The sequence below is a fragment of the Equus caballus genome, chromosome 9 (genome assembly GCF_041296265.1).
Source record: "Equus caballus isolate H_3958 breed thoroughbred chromosome 9, TB-T2T, whole genome shotgun sequence".
Lineage (NCBI taxonomy): Eukaryota > Metazoa > Chordata > Mammalia > Perissodactyla > Equidae > Equus > Equus caballus.
In genome coordinates, this window is record NC_091692.1 from 60,582,898 (window position 1) to 60,605,082 (window position 22,185).

The following is a 22,185-nucleotide window of genomic DNA, read 5'->3' on the forward strand; positions in this document are numbered from 1 at the left end:
GTTGCCCCATATGAATTTTAGGATTCTTTGTTCAATTTCTGTAAAGAATGTCATTGGGATTCTGATTGGGATAGCTTTGAATTTGTAGATTGCTTTAGGTAGTATGGACATTTTAACTATGTTTATTCTTCCAACCCATGTGCATGGAATGTCTTTCTATCTCTTTATGTCGTCATCAATTTCTTTCAAGAAAGTCTTGTAGTTTTCATTGTATAAATCTTTCACTTCCTTGGTTAAATTTATCCCAACATATTTTATTCTTTTTGTTGCAATTGTGAATGGGATTGAGTTCTTGAGTTCTTTATCTGTTAGTTTATTGTTAGTGTATAGAAATGCTACTGATTTATGTATGTTGATTTTATATCCTGCAACTTTGCTATAGCTGTTGATTGTTTCTAATAGTTTTCCTATGGATTCTTTGGGGTTTTCTATATATAAGATCATGTCGTGTGCAAACAGTGAGAGTTTTACTTCTTCATTGCCTATTTGGATTCCTTTTATTTCTTTTTCTTGCTGAATTGCTCTGGCCAACACCTCCAGTAGTATGTTGAATAGGAGTGGTGAAAGCGGGCACCCTTGCCTTTTCCTGTTCTCAGAGGGAAGGCTTTCAGTTTTTGTCCATTGAGTATGATGTTGGCTGTGGGTTTGTCATATATGGCCTTTAATATGTTGAGGTACTTTCCTTCTATACCCATTTTATTGAGGGTTTTTATCATAAATGGCTGTTGGATCTTGTCAAATGCTTTCTCTGCATCTATTGAGATGATCATTTGGTTTTTGTTTCTCATTTTGTTAAGGTAGTGTATCACGTTGATTGATTTGCGAATGTTGAACCATCCCTGTGTCCCTGGTATAAATCCCACTTGATCATAGTGTATAATCTTTTTGATGTATTGCTGTATTCGGTTTGCCAGAATTTTGTTGAGGATTTTTGCATCTATGTTCATCAGTGATATCGGCCTGTAGTTTTCCTTCTTTGTGTTGTCCTTTGTCAGGTTTGGGGATCAGAGTGATGTTGGCTTCATAGAATGTGTTAGGGAGTGCTCCATCTTCCTCAATTTTCTGGAATAGTTTGAGAAGGATAGGTATTAAGTCTTCTTTGAGTGTTTGGTAGAATTCTCCAGAGAAACCGTCTGGTCCTGGACTCTTATTTTAGGGGCGGTTTTTGATTACTGTTTCTATTTCTTTAATTGTGATTGGGCTATTCAGATTCTCAATTTCTTCCTGCTTCACTTTGGGGAGGTTGTAAGAGTCTAGGAAGTTGTCCATTTCTTCTAGGTTGTTCAGTTTGTTGGCATATAGTTTTTCGTAGTATTCTCTTATGATCCCTTGTATTTCTTTGGTATCGGCTGTGATTTCTCCTCTCTCATTCCTAATTTTATTTATTTGAGATTTCTCTCTTCTTTTCTTAGTGAGTCTGGCTAAGGGTTTGTCAATTTTGTTAATTTTTTCAAAGAACCAACTCTTTGTTTCGTTGATCCATTCTACTGTCTTTTTTGTTTCAGTATCATTTATTTCTGCTCGAATTTTTATTATTTCTCTCCTTCTACTGACTTTGGGCTTTGTTTGTTCTTCTTTTTCCTAATTCTGTTAGGTGTTGTTTGTGGTTGCTTATGTGAGATTTTTCTTGTTTAATGAGGTGAGCCTGTATTGCAATGAATTTCCCTCTTGGGACTGCTTTTGCTGCATCCCAAAGGAGTTGGTATGGCATGTTTTCTTTTTCATTTGTCTCCAGATAATATTTGATTTCTTCTTTAATATCTTCAATAATCCATTGTTTGTTCAGTAGCGTGTTGTTTAGTCTCCACATTTTTGCACCTTTCCCTGCTTTATTCTTGTAGTTGATTTCTAGTTTCTTAGCAGTAGGATCAGAAGAGATGCTTGATATTATTTCAACTCTCTTGTATTTATTGATGCTTGCTTTGTTTCCCAAGATATGGTCTATCCATGAGAATGTTCCATGTGCACTTGAGAAGAATGTGTAACCTGCTGTTTTAGGATGAAGTGTTATCTATTAAGTCCATCTGGCCTAATTTTTCATTTAATTATATAATTTCCTTGTTTATTTTCTGTCTGGATGATCTATCCATTGGTGTTAATGGGGTATTGAGGTCCCCTGCTATTATTGTATTGTTGTTGATGTCTCCTTTTAGTTCTGTTAAGAGTTGCTTTACAAATTTTGCTGCTCCTGTGTTGGGTGCATATATATTTATAAGTGTTATGTCATCTTGGTGGAGTGTCCCTTTTATCATTATGTACTGTCCCTCTTTGTCTTTCTTTATCTGTTTTACTTTGAAGTCTACTTTGATATTAGTATAGCGACACCTGCTTTCTTTTGTTCATTATTAGCTTGAAGTATTGTCTTCCATCCCTTCACTCTGAGTCTGTGTTTGTCTTTGGGGCTGAGGTTTGTTTCCTGGAGCCAGCATATTATTGGGTCTTGTTCTTTGATCCATCCTGCCACGCTGTGTCTTTTGATTGGAGAGTTCAATCCATTTACATTTAGAGTGATTATTAAAATGTGGGGGCCTACCGCTGTCATTTTATCTCTTGTTTTCCGGTTCTCTTGCATTTCCTTTGTTTCTCGTCCCTTGGTTTTTGGATTACTAATTCAGGCATGTAAATTTCTGTATTGGGTGTCTTCTTATTTGTAATTTGTGTCTTTATTCTTGTTATTTGTTTAGTGGTTACCATATGGTTAGTATAGAACATCTCATAGATGAGATAGTCTGTTTTCTGATAGCCTCTTATTTCCTTAAATTAAAACCTTCTATTCCTTTTCTCTTCCCCTTCTAGGTTGTTACTGTCAGATTTTTTTTTTCCCCTTCTTGTGTTGTGAGTTTGTGGTTCAAATGACAGGGTTATATTTATTCTTGCTGTTTCTCTTCCTTTAATCTTTAATGTTTTATTTGACTTTTGCTAACCTGTTCTGATGGAGAGCTTCTACTTTCTGTTATTGTCCTTCTCTTTATCTCCTTTGCTCTTGGTTTTGTAGCCCCTTTGCTTTTTTTCTTTTTTTTTATTTTTCAGGTATGAGGATTTTCCTGAGCATGTCTTCAAGAGGAGGTTTTATGGCAATGAACTCCCTTAATTTTTGCTTAGCTGGGAAAGTTTTTATTTCTCCATCGTATTTAAAGGATATTTTTGCTGGGTAGAGTATTCTTGGCTGCAGGTTTTTGTCCTTCAGAGTTTTGAATATATCATTCCACTCTCTTTTAGCCTGTAAAGTTTCTGCTGAGAAATCTGCTGATAGCCTTATCGGGGTTCCTTTGTAGGCTATTTTCTTCTCCCTGGCTGCCCTTAGTATTTTCTCCTTGTCGATGACCTTTGCTAGCTTCACTACTATATGCCTTGCGGTTGGTCTTCTTGCATTGATAAAGTTTGGAGATCTATTGGCTTCTGTCACATGAAGTTCCATCTCTCTCCCCAGGTGTGGGAAGTTCTCAGCCATTATTTCATTGAACAGGCTTTCTGCCTCCTTCTCCTTCTCTTCTCCCTCTGGTATACCTATAATCCTTACGTTGCATTTCCTAATTGAGTCAGATAATTCTCGGAGAGTTTCTTCATTTCTTTTTAGTCTTAGTTCTCTCTCCTCCTCTGCCTGCAGCATTTCTATATTCCTGTCTTCCAAATTGCTAATTCTTTCCTCCATATTATCAGCCCTACTGTTCAGTGCGTCTAGATTTTTCTTAATCTTCTCTATTGTGTTCTTCATTTCCAGTATTTCTGTTTGGTTCTTCTTTATGGTATCAAACTCTTTTGTGACATAGCTCCTGAACTCGTTGAGTTGTCTAGCTGAATTCTCTTTCAACTCATTGAGTTTTTTAATGGTGGCTGTTTTGAATTCATCACCATTTAGGTTATATATTTCATTGTCTTTGGGATTATTTTCTGGGTATTTGTCATTTTCCTTCTGTTCTGGAGATTTAATATATTTTTTCATATTGCTTGATGGGGTAGATTTGTGCCTCCGCATAGAGATAGAGTTTAGTTACTGCTTCCACTTGTTTCTACTGGTCTGGTGGGGGAACAGCTGTTTATACTGCACTGACCATGAACCCTATGAGCTGTTGCTAACTGGGCCTGGGTCCCTCCTCGTAGTCACAGTGGTCCTGTGGGGTCCCTCTTCAGCTGTGGGGGCAGTCACAAGGGGGCTTCAGGCTGCTGATGCCTACTTTTGCAGACCAGCTAGACATGCTCCCTCCTTAGGTTCTGCAGCAGTATTATAGGCTTTCCCAGCAGCCATGGGTAGGATCACCTATATTTGCAGTTCTGTCACAGTCGGCACCCACAAAATCTCACTTGTCCACTATAGGTCACAGCAGAGCTATGGGCATCTTCTGCAGTCTGTGGTTACCTCACCTAGCTATGCTACTTTTGTCCCAGGGTCTTCCAGCCTTGTGGTTGCCGGGCGGGGGCTGTCTACTAGTGCTGTGCAGAGGTTTTCGCTGAGGCTGCTGTGAGACTGTAGAGTTTCCCCCTGGGCCATGGAGCTTGGCTGCTGGAACTCCACTCAGCCCCAGTCCTCTCCCCCAGGATCTGTGGGAGCCCCTTGCCCTGTCTGGGGGACAGCCGGAGACTGTGAGCTCAGTGGCAGCTGGCCGCCTGCTGCCCTGCCTGGGATTCTCCTCTTTGGGACCCTCCTGGTGTTCTGAATGCTGGGCGGGGCCTCTTCGCTAATGGCAGGTAGAGGCCTTGCCTGCTTCTGGGACGGAAGCCTCAAGTTTCCCCCTGGGCCGTGGATCTGGCCGCTGTAACTCCTCCCAGCCCCAGTCCTCTCCCAGGAGATCTCCGGTAGCCCTGTGCCCCGACCAGGTGACGGCCACAGTCTGTGAGACCGGCGGCAGCAGCTGGCGGGCTGCTGCCCCATTTGGGATTCTCTCCAGGAGCCTCTCTGTGTTGTGGATGCTGGGTGGGGCCTCTCTGCTAATGGCAGGTAGAGGCTTTGCCTGCTGCCAGGATGGAAGCCTGAAGTTTCCCCCTGGGCCGCGGAGCCATCCGCTGGAACTCCACCCAGCCCCAGTCCTCTCCCAGGAGCTCTCCGGTAGCCCCATGCCCTGACCGGGTGACAGCTGCAGTCTGTGAGGCCAGCGGCAGCAGCTGGCGGGCTGCTCCCCCATTCGGGATTCTCTCCGGGAGACTCCCGGCGTTGTGGATGCTGGGTGGGGCCTCTCTGCTAATGGCGAGTAGAGGTTTTCCCTGCCGCCTCTGGTGTGGAACTGTGGAGTTTCCCCCTGGGCTTAGGTGTAATCCCAGGGGGCTTAGGTAGGGCTGTTGTCACCTCCTTCCACCGTCGCTCCTCTGGTGTGCGCACCCTTCTGCCCTTGGTGTGTGGCGATGTTCTGGGGGCATCCGCTGGAAGAAAGCCGCTTGCAGGTACTAGGCTGTTCAAGGGTTGGGGTCAGAGAGTTTTCACCTATCTCCACCTCTTCCCGGGGTGAAGTCCGTCCGCCTTCCGATGCATAGTAGCACGGGTCTCTCAGGCATCCTGAGATGCTATATAGATATCCTTTTGTGAAGCGATGAATGTCCAATTAGTTGTAGATTCGAAGGGGGAGAGACAAAGAAGACTACTCATGCCGCCATCTTGGTCCTAACTCCCAGGTTCTCTTCTTTTGTCAAGCCACTTCATAGGCTACTAATTTTCTTCGTATTTAGCCTGGAGGTGGTTGCATTTCATTATCTCCTTAGTTTGGCCCCATTAAGAGTCAGACAACACAATGCATTGTGACTTATGCAAAGAGAATTACCAATGACTGCTTTTTACAGAAGAAGACTGTGAGTGTGGAGGGCAATTAGAGTTTTAATCACTGTCTAGTACACAGTCTGTGTATAATTAATAAGACAAATGTATAGTTACATACTCTCATGGGTTCTCAGTTTCTGGGAATGAAATGCAGTCTTGGATCATTCCAACTATTTGACATCTGAGCTTCTCTGAAGTTTCTGACAATTTTTTGGAAAAAATTACTTCTGGCCTCATTGGTAATTTCATAAGCTTTTTATAATTCCTTTGGTGTCTTTCAATTCATAATAGCTATTATAAACTTGCATCTCTTTCCTCAAGGTTATCTGTTATTTCTTCTACTCCACATACAACCTCCTTATTACTTTAACAAGGCATTGACAATGTCCCATCCAAGCATGTTCCCACTGCAGGACCTTTGTGCTTACTCTTGCCCTTCTAGAACACTTTTCTTCCTAATAGCCTCATGGCTTACGGCTCTGCAGACTATAATTTTATCAGAAGGGCTTTACTGGACTATCTCTCTTAAAATGATAGTATCACCTGTTCCATTACCCTGCTTAATTGTTGTTCAGTGCACTTTGAACATACTATGTATCATTTAATTATTAATTTATTTCTTTCCACAACTAAAATGCAAGGTCCTTGAGAATAGTGAGTTTATATTATTTACTGTTCTATCCCTAGTTCCTAGAATAATCTCTAGCATAGTTTTTATCTTAGTAAATATTTGTTGAACAAATGAATCTACCTTAATGGAAGTAGTCTTTATTCTGCTTCCAGTGCTTAGGACCCAGCCGTTTTACTATTCATTCATTCATCTTCCTTCCTCCCTTCCCTCCTTCCTTCATAAAACAAATATATATTGAATATATACTCTATGCTGTGTATTGTGTTTTTAAGGAGCTTGCTTCCTCAATTATAACCTCTTTATGTAACCCTTGGTTGACATATAAAAAGGCTAACATTTCTTTTCATCATATTAAGTTACAAAACACACCTCTTAGATGCCAAATTCAATGGAAACCTTTTAATCCTTGGCATTGTTGGTTGATTCCTTCTTGAGATTCTTTCTTAACTTCTGGATAACCATTCTCTTTGGTTTGTTTTCTGTGGATCATGGCCACTTCTGAATATCCTTTGTGAGCTCCTTTTCCTCCGCCCTTTCCTTAAATATAGGTGTTCATATTTATAGCTCCCCTGGACTTATCTATACTTATGTTTTAGCTATCAGTTTTTCACTGATGACTTACAAATCTATAAGATTATTACCTGGCTTCTTTCTTATATGCCCAGGTACTGTTTGGCCTAGACTGTCCATCATATGGCATTGATAATAGGATAGAATCTTGTGTTACAGAGCAGCAGGAATCTTCAATACCAAAAACTGCTTTTTTCTTAATTCCTAATTGCTCATTCCTAATTTTCAGGTAACACTTGTCAGCGTTAGAATTCTTTGAAGTGGTCATCTGAACCCCAGGGCATGAAACCACACTTTTCCTAAGTTATAGATAGACATGATCTCCAGAACTCAGGTTTCCTCCCATCCAATTCCCATCTAGATGAGGTTTTCAGGAAGTAGAATTCATTAATTCAAACTCCTTCATTTAGAATTTGGAATAGTTTCATGAACTGAAAGAGCCCTAGGGCCATCCATGAACTTCCTACCTTTCAAATATCTTCTTTAAGTAATAAAACCAAATAATGAAAAAATGAAACTCATCACAGCTTTACTTTTTACTTTTTGCTTTACTCTTTGTTCCTATCTTTTTCGTTTTGTCACTAAGTTGGTTCTTTCACCATAATGAAATATTCCACTTAATTCTTGCTGACAGAAAAGGCCTGAAATGGCTAAAGACTTCATGTGGAAAAGCAGAGGATTTAGGAATAAGCATTTCTCCCCTAACACTAAAGAACAGGTAAAGCTACGCTTATTACCCAGATCTACCTGATGCAAAATCCAGGCTCATTTTTCTGTACCAGGCAGTGTCATAGTGTTCTGATGCACTCAATAAATTAATTTATAAACTTGAGTAAATTAGTATTGTCTGTCAATAATATAAAATGAATGTACAAATGTATATCTTTTATTCCTAAAGAATACTCATTTATTAGGAGAATTAACATTGCAAAGCTTTTATGTCATTAGTTAATCCTGAGTTTCATTGAACAGCTATAAACAATTCTTTTGTTAGAAATCTTGGAAGGTAATAGAGTTGACTCAAATTGACTAAAATGACTACATGTACTGTGTTGCATAGAAAATGCAGCATGTTAAAAATGCATTTAAGAAAAATGATTAAATCTATTTAATATGTAGGATGTTTTTGTAGCAAACATTTGTAAGTATTTTTATTACTGTTACAAATGTAATGTGTATAGCTGAAATTGTTTTGGAAAGGGATTAGTGTCTTAAGCATGTTTTTTATCTGTTATTAAAGTTTGACATGTTTATAAAATACATATTCAATTACATAGCTTAACAAGGGACAATTTTGCTGTTCAGTTATTTAAGAAAAAGCTAAGGTACATAATCAAAAAACAAAAACAAACAGCATTTTTAAATAGAAATATTTAAAATACCCTATGTTTTCTTTTCCTAGTTATAACTCATATATCACTGAGCTGTGAAAACAAGAAGTATTTTTATGATAATGTTTTCTTTTTAATTTAATTTAATTTTTTTATTGATGTCACGTTGGTTTATAACGTGTAAATTTCAGGTGTACAACATTATATTTCAACTTCTGTATAGACTACATATGTTCACCACCAATAGTCTAGTCTCCATCCGTCACCATATATATGTGCCCTTTACCCCCTTTCACTCTCCCTCCTCCTGGTTATGATAATGTTTTATTAATTGTGTAGAAGTTTCATATAATAGTTTAGGCAAGGTGAGGAGTGATACTAATTAATGGGAAGTTCCTTTAAAAAATATGTGGAATTGTAATAGTCCTAAGACAACCTATAGAAACCAAAAGTGTTTCTTGCTAGCTGACCATATGACCCTAAATAAGTCCTGCATTGTTATAATGTTGACATCTCTTTCAAAAGTGTAAAGTGGTTATTAATACCTTAATTCCTTGAAGGATAGTGCTATTCTTTGAGGTCCCTTCTAGTTTTTAAAGCAATAAATGTTCTAGTTTTGCATTGTTTATAATTGAAATAATAAGTTTCAGAGAATCTTAAAAACTAGCTTATATTTCTTTATGCAATAATGAAATTTTGATGATTAAGTTATGATTAAACCAGTAATAACTTTCAGAAGTGAACAGTAGTTTTAGCAGTAAATACTTATGTTTCTAGATGTGAAGAAAATACTTCACAAGTTTGAAATCAATTATCCATTATTTTTGTCACAATTGCTAAGTTTTATACATGCAATACATTTCACATTTGCTAACACAAAGCAGTATTTTGTTCCAAATGTAGAATTGTGGTTACAGAGCAAATAAAACTATAGGTTGCTCATTTTCATTTTCCTCTCTTTTAGGCATTTCAGCTGTCAGGAAAATTGATTACACTTTACATTATTTTGAATGCCTTAATTCCTTGAAAGTACCCATTACTTAATTAATATCACTTAGAATTAAAGAACCCTTTATCTTAGCTATCTTTAAATCAATTAAGTGCTGAGTGGTTTGGGGAAACAATGTCAGCAATTTTGGGTCATTTGTATTTGTAGAATACAGTATATCTGTCTCAAAGTGTTAACTCTTGTAATAGGTGGTAAAATATTCCTGGTTACACTAATTCGTATTTGAAATAAAACCCTGCCTGAGTCATACTGGATTGTGGAACATGAGGGGAAAATATTAGTGAGAAGAGAAAGGCACTTTTTTGTTTGTTTCTAAAGACATTTAATGACTAAGGCTATAAAGGCAAAGAAAACTGAGGGACAGTATCTCCAATATTGACCAGTGATTTATGTTCTGCTTCTAGTGTTGTACAAAATCAGTAACATGTAAGGAAATCCACACTATACATTTTTTAAAATTTCACTCAGTTGTGAGTTAATATTAGCTAATGAAGTCCCTCCCTCCGTTGTTGACACATGCAGCATAGTCTTACTGAATTTTCTTTATTTGCTCATTTTGTCCCAAAGCTCTGTCATATTCGCTCTGTTGCACATTATTTCATCTGAGTTACAGCAGTGTTTGGTTATCATTTTCTTGAGAATTATTTTATTGATGTTCTTTTCTCTTGATAGTGTAGAGGGTTCACAAGTGGAGTTGTCAGTCTCCTTGCTTTGTTTTTATTTTTGTTCTTTAGAGAATCTGAAACTTTCTGAATTCTGCCCGGAATAAATAGTTTCTCTAAAATAAACAACTCCATGTTACAGCATTAGAACTTTCCAATTAGAGTAAAACTACTAATCTTCAAGCTCTCAGAATAGTACATAGTTCTAGCCTGTTCTAGCCTGTCATGCATGCCCGAGCATATTTTAGGAAGTCCCCAGAACATTATATTACCAGGAGATAAGGTGTTTTTATTTTGTTTTGAGCTCATGTATGTTGATAGGTACTTGAAAAGAGTATGTAGTTAATGATTTGCTGTGTTTTGGTAATTTTTTTCATAATGATTAATTCTGAGAATTTTTGTCATTACTTGTTAAGATCTTGTCTTCTAGGTAGAATGTGCTTTTTAAAACAGTCTGCATGCTAAGTAAATGGACATAAAAATATTACCTTAAGAGGTTCTTTTCAACACTTAGAATATGATATACCCAATTTCAGTTTGTTGGTGTGATTACAAAGAAGCAGCAGAGACACGTATCTGAGATAGTACCAACATTATTTGTGATTTTTTTTTTAATTTAACAAATTTAAATCTGGTGCTCTTCATCCAGCCTAACCACCATTTAGCATTTCTTGGATAACATAAAATTTGCAGAACTATGTATATAGCTCACTACCAGTTTTAAAATATGTAACCTGAAATCATTCCAAAATATTTTAAGACCAATTTGGCAAAGCCTTTGTTTTGTAAATAGCATGGAACTTTGTGTAGGTTTAAAAATAATCTTAGAATTAGTTACAGATGATTTAAAGTTTGTCATTCTTTCTTGGGGGCAAAATATTTTGTCTTAAAACAGACAGAGTACCACAATGCTGACCACATATAATTATGCAGTTTTCATTGTTTCCAGTCAAGTTATTGTGGACTACTATGTAGCTAGATTGATTCTGTTATTCAAGTCTCAATTTCAAAGTTTCTGTTTTGATTTTATTAACTATATTTGGTCAAGACATTTTGAATTTTGGAATTTATGATACTCTACCTTGTACCCACTAAGTATCACCATTCACAATTCAAATGCATTTTTAGATTTCTTTAATATATATATTTGTAGTATGACCCACTTAGTAATTTATTTGATATTTTTTTTGTTCCTGAAAAATAATGTGAAGCTAAAAGTACAATGTGATCCTGGTTCTGATTCTGTGAGGGCATGTCCAAAACTACAGGGGGAAAAAAAAAGACTTCAAGGAAATACACAATGTATAGTGCTTATTATCGTGAGTGGCAGGGTGAAAGGTAGATTATGACTGGTTTTGACCTTTTCGTATGTTACGTTTTCTGAATTATCTTCAGTACGGTACTAGTACCTCTCTAATTAGAAAATAAATAAATATTTTCATTTGTTTTAAAATAATTGAGTTACTTAAAAAGTAGCTTACTTAAAAAGAACTTAAAAAAAACTTACTTAAAAAGAAGTTGATACTGTACAGTCTATACTGATAAGTGCTACTAGAGTTGCAAAGTCAAAATATAAGTCATAGGAACATATTTTCCATCAAATTGGCTTCCCAATAGTAAATGTTTACTGTATTGTAATATGGAGTATGGTTTTAAAAATTATTTCGCAAAGTACTTTATCGATAGCCAGAAAACATAAGATGGTTTTAGCTCATAAATTTATATTAATGAATTCATCTCTAATAAATTTATAAAGGAGGAAAAGAATATTGCTTTTAATCCTGAAATTTATGAGTGATTTTTTTAATCAAGTATACTTATTTGAAAATAACATATTATACATAGGAATCACCAAGGGAAGACCGAAATGCATCCTGGGTTTTACCACCAGAGGTTCGGATTAAGTAGTTCTGAAGTAGAAACCAAGAATCTGTATTTTACATAAGTACTCAGAGGATTCTGGTGCAGGTGGTCCAACAGACCATAGTAGATTGTTTATTCTTTTCCTGTCTCATTCTTCACTCAGATTTGTGGTCACCTTCAGTCCATACAAAGATTGTTGCATTTTCCTAATTTAACACATTTTCTATGGTCTGCAAGGTGTACTGCACACATCCCCAGCAGTTGCACAGCACAACCCACTAGAGTACGGGAAGAGAAAGCTAGAACTTCTATTTATATTTTATGTCATTTCCTTAATTTCTATTTCTGTATTTTTATAATATACATAATTATTGATATAGTAGTATATTATAATAAACACAAATATAAACATTTTTCAAAGATAGCTTTTAAGTAGTATGTAAATTTTTTAGCACATTGGTCTCTGGGATACTATCTTCACTTTTTATGATGCCATATTAAATGTTTTATATTTCAAATTTAGACAATAGACAACTTAGTATCAAGTGACAATGAACTGAATCTTTATATCTGTGCTTTCCTACCCCCTTCATTCCCTTCATCAGGTGATGCTTTTCCTTGGACTGTCAGCTTGCATCATTTCAGCGTATATACCCTTTTTGGAAAACAGGTGACACTTTGCCTAGTGGAACCTATGGGTTGCACCTCTACACTAGCTGTTACCTCTCAAAAACTACTTGCTACAGGACCTGATACAAGACATTCATTTGTTGTTTGCCTCCATGTTGACCTGGAGTCACTTGAGATAAAATGCTCGAACCCGCAGGTTGGTACATTTGATATTTGAAAGGAAATTTAAAATGATGTGATTTAAGAACAATTGTTATCCATTTTGTTGCAGGATTTCTCTTCTATTAAGTGTCCTAAGTTATTTTGAACAGTGCCATCAAGATCAGAATGGTTAGATTAAGAATTGCTTTGAAGCTCTCTCAAGTTTTGTAATTTAAACTCTTCTGAAGGGGGGCTGGCCCCGTGGCTGAGTGGTTAAGTTCGCACGCTCCACTGCAAGCGGCTCAGTGTTTTGTTGGTTCGAATCCTGGGCGCAGACATGGCACTGCTCATCAAACCACGCTGAGGCAGCGTCCCACATGCCACAACTAGAAGGACCCACAACTAAGAATATACAACTATGTACCAGGGGGCTTTGGGGAGAAAAAGGAAAAAAATAGAATCTTTAAACTCTTCTGAAAATGTAATGGTGGCAGTATAAATGCATCTTTTGACCGATGGAATGAAATCAGTTGCAGATGTAGAGTTTTTTAAATGCTGAAGAACTGCTTTCCTGTCAGACTGGAAGAGTCTGTGTAAGTGATCAGATGTAATTTCCATTCAGATTGTCTCTCAGAACTTCTTTTGCTCAACATGTAATATTTTTTTAAAAATAGTGCTGTTTGCTATTTAAAAAGGCATTTTGTTAATTGTATAACATTTCAGTTGGTATAAGCCAAACATGTTGTATTCTGCAGTTTTACAATTTAATATGAATTCAGATCACCTAATAATTTTGTACAAATTATTAATCACGTACAATTAAATACTTGTTTCTCTGACCTTAAGCAGACTGTAGTATATTTTCTACATAGATGGTCAATGTTGAATACTATTCGAAATTATATTTTTAAAACAGTACTTTTTAGAATATTATTAAATCTGACAGGTCAATGTTGATAATCTGTATTTATCCCAGCATTAGTGGTTACAAGGTAGTTTTTAAAATGTATTTTTTCAAGTTGGTTCAAATACTATTCCATATTTTATAGAGCCTCCTTACCATCTTTATTCTTTCTCCTTTTCTGTTTGCCTCTTCCCCCTATTGTATACTATGCAGTTTGGTTTAATTTTAGTATATGTTTGTTCATTGTGAAAAGATTGGACCTGCTAATATATTGGGGATGGCCTTATTGTAAAAATGCATATAATTAGAATTATGATGAGGCAGCTACATTAAATGAACACTGTTGTAACATCTGAAAGCTTGTCCTCTATTATAAAAATCATTTCTTTTATAATTAGTAGTAAATACTTTTGAACAATATTAATATTCCAGTTTAATGGCCATTTACCTTTCTCTTATGACGCATAGTGGTATAAAAGAGGATAATCTTGAAATGACTTACTCTCTCTTAGATTATTCTCTGAATGCTGCTGCTGATGGTTGCTGAAAAACATTTCCAAGAGGAAGGGAAACTGTTATGGATTAAATTGTGTCCCTCTCAAAAGATATGTTGAGTTCCTAATCCCCAGTATCTCAGGATGTGATTTATTTGGTAACAGGGTCATTACAGAGGTAATCAAGTTAAAGTGGGGCCATTAGGGTGATCCCTAATCTAATGTGACTGATATCCTTATGAAAAGGGGAACTTTGGATGCAGACACACACAGAAGGAAGTAGATGTGAAGACACACAGAGTGTCATGTGAAGATGGAGGCAGAAATTGAACTGATCCAGCTTCAAACCAAAGAATACAAGGATTGCTAGCTACCACCAGAAGCCAGGAAGAGAGGCAATAAAGGATTCTATTCAAGAGTCTCAGAGAGAACATGGCTCTGCTGATACCTTGATTATGGACTCTAAACCCTAGAACCGTGAAACAGTAAATTTCTGTTGTTTTAAGACACCCAGATTATGATACCCTTGTATGGCAGCTCTGTCAAAAAGATTGCAGAGAAATTAGATTCACTTTCTTTTGACCCTTTGTCACAGAAGTTGTTAGAAAGGAAAGCATAAGAAATCCAGTTCTAACATAACAGCTGAAGCCCACCTCAGCCCATCCATCCCACTGATTATTTCTATACACTCTGGGGGAAAAAAGCAAAAGCTAACTACAAAATGAACATTCCCAGTTTGTTTTAAAATACAGTCATGTGCCACATAACAAAGTTTCAGTCAACAACAGACAGCATATGTGGCAGTGGTCGCATAAGATTAGTACCATATAGCCTAGGTATGTAGTAGACTGTACCAACTAGGTTTGTGTAAGTACACTCTATGATATTCACACAACAACAGAATCACCTAATGACGTGTATCTCAGAACATATCCCCATCATTAAGTGACAAATGACTGTAATTGAATTACAAATAAGACTTTAAAGTAGCTCCTATAATTTTTTTCGTGGGGTGTAAAGGAAAGCACGCTGAATGAAAAAGATAAGAATTCTCAATAGGGAAATAATAAGTATAAAGAGAATGAAATGGAATTTCAGATTTGAAAATACAATACCTGAAAGAAAAATACCATGCCATATGGGGTTAGTGGTGGCCTGCATATGACAGAAGAAAGAGTCACTGAGCTTGAACATAGAGCATAGAAATTACTGAATTTGAAAAACAGAGAGAAAGAAAGGTATTTTAAAAATGGCAAGAGTCTCAGCAGCTGTGAGAACAAAATACTCTAACATATGTATAATTGGAGTTCCAGAAGGAAACAAGAAAAAGATTGGGGCAAAAAAGGTGAACAAATATTTGCAGAAAACTTCCCAAATTTGCAGAAAAAGATAGGCTTTTACATATTCAAGAAGTTCACTGAATCCAAAGCATATTTATCTTTGAGTATAAACTCAAACAAAAACATTCTTCAGCACATTGTGCTTAAAATACTGAAAACCAAAGATAACTTTTTAAAAATCTTGAAAGCAGCTACAAGAAGACACGATACATAGGTTTACGATCATTTGAATGAGTGCAGATTTCTCATTAAAAGCCATAGAGGAAGACATTGGAACAATATCTTTAAAATGCTAACAGAAAATAAATGTCAAGACAGTGAAGATATCCCACAGAAATCACAGTGAAATGAAGACACTGTAGATGAAGGGAAACTAAGAGAATTTGTCATGACCAGCTGTGTTTCACAAGAAATACTAAAGGAAGTTTTCAGGATAAAGGAGAATGATACCAGATGAAAACTTGTATCTTCAAAAAAAAAGGAAAACTAATAGAAATGGTGAATAGCTTGGTAAGTTTTCTTTAAAAAACTATTAAAAAAGATATGTATGAGTGGGGAGCTGTCTAAGATGGTGTCTTAGCCTGAACTCACCTCCTCCCATGGGCACACCAAATCTACAACTACATATGGGACAATTCCGTCTGAAATAGAACTGAAAATTAGTCAAACTGCTCCTCTGCAACAACAAATAAAAGGACCACATTGAGATAGGAGAGGCAGAGATGCAGTCTCACCAAAACCCCATCCCTAGCATAGCACCTCACAATAGGGAGGGATCTCAGAAGTCCAGAGCTTCTCCTAGAGGAACAAGGAGTTTTTGCCCTACATCAGTCACCCTAACCCTTGTGATTTGCACTAGAGGGATGAGCCCCCAAATTGTCTGGTTTAGAAAATAAATATGGTTTACATCCAAAGGACACAAAGGGCAATAGGGAACTGAGATTCTCCTTTTAAATGGCTCGCATGTGGTCTCACTTGCCCTGGGACACAGCACAAAAGCAACAGTTTGAAAAGCACCTAGACTATATGTGAAAGAGATTCACTTGCTAGTATTAAAACATCTGCTGGAGGAGCAGGGAACAGTTTGGACTCTCTGAGGACTGAGGCACTAGTGGACATCATTTGTGCACTCTCCCTCTACCCTCCTAGCACAGGCAAGTGTGTGCAAACATGACACCTTCCCACTGCCTTGCTAAAGTAAGACTAGCAAGTGCAAGTGGCCATGGCATCCTCCTAGTCTCTTGCTAAAGCTGGTGGACATACACAGTCCAGACATTTTCCCACTCCCCTCTGAAGCTGGCAAGTATGCCTCACTCCCTACACTCTCCAGCTGCCTCTCTAAAGCCAGGAGGCTATGCATTACACACAGGGAGACACTCCTTGATCACCTGGCCCCGTGGGCCAAGGGGACTTGCATTCTTGGGCTCCATAGGACTGTAAAAGTTGGAAAGACAACTATAGGCTCCATCAACGGATAGATTATCCAGACAGAAAATCAATAAGGAAACATCAGCCTTAAACAACACATTAGACCAGATGTATTTAATATGTAAATGTAGAACATTTCATCCAAAAGCAGCAGAATACACATTCTTCTCAGGTATACCTGGAACCTTCTCCAGGATAGGTTACATGTTAGGCTACAAAACAAGTCTCAGTAAATTTAAGAAGATTGAAATCATATAAAGCATCTTTTCTGACAACAGTGGTATGAAACTTGAAGTCAATTACAATATCAAAACTAGAAAAATCAGATATGTGGAGATTAAACCACATGCGACTGAACAACCATTGGGTCAATGAAGAAATTAAAGGAAAAATCAAAAAGACCTAGAAACAAATGAAAATGGAAATATGACTTACCAAAATCTGAGATGCAGCAAAAGCAGTTCTAAGAGGAAAGTTCATAGCAGCACAGGCCTACCTGAAGAAACAAGGAAAATCTCAAATTAACAATCTAACTTTATACTCAAAGGAACTAGAAAAAGAACAACCAAATCCAAAAGTGAGAAGACTACGGTGAACAATTATACAGCACCCACTTGGACAACCTAGAAGTAATGAATAAATTTTTGGAATCTTAGAATCTTCCAAGACTGAATCAGGAAGAAGTAGAAAATCTGAACAGACCAATTGCTAGTAAAGAGATTGAATCAGTAATCAAAAACCTCCCCACAAATAAAAATCCAGGACCAGACGGCTACACTGGTGAATTCTACCAAACATTCAAAGAAGATTTAATACCTATCCTTCTCAAACTCTTCCACAAAAATTGAAGAAGAGTGAATGCTTCCAAACTTATTTTACAAGGCCAGCATTACCCTGATACTAAAATCAGAAAAGGACATAAAAAAAAATTACTGGTCAATATCCCTGAAGAACATAGATGCAAAAATCCTCAACAAAATATTAACAAACCGAATTCAACAATATGTTAAAAGGATCATACACCACAATCAAGTGAGATTTAGGGATGCAAGGGTGGTTCAACCTCTGCAAATCAATCAATGTCATATACCACACTAGCAAAATGAAGGATAAAAATCATAAGATCATCTCAATAGATGCAGAAAAAGCACTTGACAAAATTCAACATCCCTTTATGATAAAAGCTCTCAACACAATTGGAATAGGGGGAATGTACCTCAACATAATAGAAGCCATATACGACAAGCCCACAGCTAACATCATACTCAATGGTGAAAAGCTGAAAGCTGTCCCTCTAAGATCATGAAGAAGACAGGGATGCCTACTCCCAACTTCTATCGAACATAGTCTTGCAAGTTCTTGCCAGAGCAATTAAACAAGAAAAAAGGAAGAAGTAAAACTGTCGCTATTTATGGATGACATGATTCTGTATATAGAAAATACTAAAGACTCTGCCAAAAACGTGTTAAGACAAATAAACAAATTCAATAAAGTGGCAGGGTACAAAATCAATATACAAAAATTGGTTGTGTTTCTATACACTAGCAGTGAATCATCTGAGAAATTAAGAAAACAATCCCACTTACAATCGTATCAAAGAGAATAAAATACCTAGGAATAAATTTAACCAAGGAGGTGAAAGACTTGTACACCAAAAAGTGTAGTCATTGATGAATGAAATTGAAGAAGGCACAGAAAAATGGAAAGAAACTCCATGCTCATGATTTGGAACAATTAATGTTGTTAAAATGTCCATGTTTCCCAAAGGAATATACAGATTCAATGCAACTCCTATCAAAATTTCAATGACATTTATCACAGAAATAGAACAAACAATTTTAAAATTTCTATGGAACCACAATACATAGCTGAATAGCCAAAGCAATCTTGAGAAAGATGAACAAAGCTGGAGGCATCACACTCTCTGATTTCAAACTATGTTATGAAGCTTTAGTAATCAAAACAGTATGGCATTGTCATAAAAACAGACACAGAAATCAATGGAACATAATAGAGAACCCAGAAGTAAACCCATGCATATATGGTCAATTAATTTATGACAGAGGAGCCAAGATAAACAGTGGGGAAAGGATGGTATCTTCAATAAGTGGTGTTGGGAAAACTGGACAGCCACATGCAAAAGAATGAAAAAATTTTTCACCATATACAGAAATTGACTCAAAATGGATTAGACTGGAATGTAAGACCTGAAACCATAAAACTCCTAGAAGAAAACATAGGCAATAAGCTACTTGACATGGGTCTTGGCATTTAAGTTTTGGATTTGACTCCAAAAGCAGAGGCAACAAAACCAAAAATAAACAAGTGGGACTACATCAAACTAAAAAGTTTCTGTACAGCAAAGGAAACCATCAATAAAATAAAAAGACAACCTACCGAATGGGAGAAAATATTTGCAAATCATGTATCCAATAAGGGCTTAATATCCAAAATATATAAAGCCCACCAAAATATATAAAGCACCCATAAAACTTAATTGCAAAAAAACAATCAAGCCCAAAAAAGGGTAGACGATCTGAATAGACATTTCCCAAAGAAGACTTACAGGTGGCCAACAGACACACAAAAATGCTCAACATTGCTAATCATCATCAAAACCACAATGAGATGTCACCTGAAGCCTCCTAGAATGGCCGTTGTCAAAAAGACAAGAAACAGCGTGTTGACAAGAATATGAAGAAAAGGTGATACTCATGCACTGTGGGTGGGAATGTAAATTGGTGCAGTCAATATGGAAAACTGTATGGAGGTTTCTCAAAAAGTTAAAAATAGAACTGTCATATGATCCAGCAATTCTACTTCTATGTATTTCTCTGAAGAATATAAAAACACTAATTCTAAAAAACACATACACACGCATGTTCATTGTAGCATTATTTACAATAGCCCAGATACAGAAATAACCTGTGTGCATTGATGGAAAAACAGATAAGAAGATTTAGAGTGTGTATGTATATATACATATAAATGTATATATATGTATACAGAATGTATATATATACACACACACACACGTATATGTACACACACAAAATGTATATACGTAATGGAATACTACTCCGCCATAAAAAGAATGAAATCTTGCCATTTGCAACAACATGCATGGACCTTGAGGGAATTCTGCTAAGTGAAATAAGTGAGACAGAGAAAGACAAATACTGTATGATTTCACCTATGTGTGGAATGTAAAAAGAAAGACAAAACAAAACCAGAATCTTAGATACAGAGAACATAATGGTGCTTGCCAGAGGGGATGGGGGTTGGGGATTGGACGAAATGGGTGAAGGAGATCAAGAGGTAGAAGCTTACTGTTGTAAAATAAGTAAGTCCTAGGAATGTAATATACAGCATGGTGATTATAGTCAATAATATTTTAGAGCATACTTGAAATTTGCCAAGAGAGTAAATCCTAAAAGTTAACGTTGTATGATGATGGATGGTAACTAGACTTTATTGTGGTGATCATTTTGCAGTGTACACAAATATCAAGTCATATGTTGTATAACCAAAACCAATATGATGTTATATGTCATTTATGCCTCAATAAAAAAATTATGTATGGCTGTGGAAAGCAAAATAGAAAACATTGTCTTCTGGAGCTTTCAATGTAACTAGATTTAATATACAAGATAACTATATCATTAATGTTAGCGAGAGATTCCTTAAAGGTACCTACATGGTCGCCAGATTTCTAAATACCGTCTGAAGTGTTACAGTTTAAACTCTAATTAGACTGTAAAAGTTTTTCTATAAATATTATAATCTCCTAGAATAACTACTAAAAATAAAACACAAAGAGTAAATATAGTAAATATAGCAAAAATACAAAGAGATATAGCCAAAAATACAATAGATAAGTTAAAATGAAATACTAAAAAATAATCAAATAATCTAAAGTCAAGAAATGGTAACAGAATTACAAAAAACAGGGTAGAAATAGAAAGAAAAAATAAAATGGTAGGGCTGAGCCAGCTTTATCAGCGATTACATTAAATGTTGGTGATCTTAACTAGGAGTGTTTAGAGCAGGAGTCAGCAAACCGAGGCTTGTGGGCCAAATTGAGTCAGTCCATTGTTTGCATGTTTTCTAAGGTTGCTGTCGTACTACAACTGCAGAACTAAGTAGCAGCAACAGAGAATAATATGGCTCACAAAGCTTAGAATATTTACTATCTGACCCTTTACGGAAAGTGTTTGCTGACCCCTTGTTTAAATACTACTATTACAAGGCAACAATTTATGAAGCGGGGAAAAAAGCAAGACTACATAAAAGAGAAACACCTGAAATGTAAAGGAACAGAATATAAATAAATGCATAGGAAAAAAATATATTGTGGAAACAGTTTGTATAAGAAGGCTGCACTTGCTTATTTTAATGTCAAATAAAATAGACATAAAGAAAAAGGTATTACCAGAGATAAAAAGGGACATGAAACAGAAATGGACAGAAGAAAAAAATAGATAATTCTATTCAATCATAGTAGGAAATTTTTATACCATCCCTGTCTGATTATAAAACAACTAGATGAAAAATAAAAAATTGGAGATATAAAAGATCTGAAAAAAGTAGATAATAACAGTCATAGTAGGAAATTTTTTAACACCTTTCTCAGCAATTGATAAAATAACTGGAAAAATAAATAAATAATTGGAGATATAAAAGATGCCAGCCCTGGTGGTCTAGTGGTTGAGATTCTGTGCTTTCACCACCTGGCCTGGGTTTCTCAGTAAGGGAAACCATATGCTACTCATCTGTCAGTTGTCATAGTGTGGCAGCTGCATGTTGCTATAATGCTAAAAGTTATGCCACTGGTATTTCAGATACCAGCAGAGTCACCCGTAGTGGACAGGTTTCAGCAGAGCTTCCAGACTAAGTCAGACCAGGAAGAAGGACCTAGCTGGCCACCCACTTCTGAAGAAGTTGGCCATGAAACCCTATGAATAGCAGCAGAGCATTGTCTGATATAGCACTGGAAGGTGAGAAAATGGCGCAAAAAGACCTGGCTGAGTTCCACTCTGCTGTACACAGGGTCACTAGGAGTCGGAATCAACAGCACTAACAACAACATAGAAGATATGAAAAATACTATGAAGTCACCTTTATCTAGTTGGCGTTTATAGAACACTATAACCAACAACCATGAAATGCACATTTTATTCAGGTGTACATGGTCTCGTTATGCTTAAGAGGGATCAAAATCAATAAAGTGTATTACTTAACCACAGTCAAATTATATTAAAATCAATGATAAATTAACTAGAAAAATTATAAATATCGGGACATTAAACAACATGCTTCTAAATCTGTGAATCAAATACAAAATTACTTGGAAATCAGAAAATATTTTGTTTGAATGACAATTAAAAAAGTGGCACAGCTAAAGTAGTATTTAGAGGGAAACAATTTTAAATGCTT

General features: G+C 36.4%; 1 protein-coding gene across 20 annotated transcripts in view; it reads left to right on the plus strand.

Moving 5' to 3' along the window:
- The window catches only part of VPS13B (vacuolar protein sorting 13 homolog B), a 777,539-nt gene that overhangs the window by 397,135 nt on the left and 358,219 nt on the right, over positions 1–22,185 (plus strand). For all 20 annotated transcript variants that reach the window (XR_011421645.1, XR_011421647.1, XR_011421646.1 and 17 more), the window contains one exon: positions 12,418–12,638. Coding sequence is in view for 16 of the 20 variants with exons in the window: in XM_005613228.4 (XP_005613285.2) it covers positions 12,418–12,638 (221 nt within the window). In the remaining 4 variants the exon portion in view is untranslated. The remainder of the gene's footprint in view (positions 1–12,417; positions 12,639–22,185) is intronic.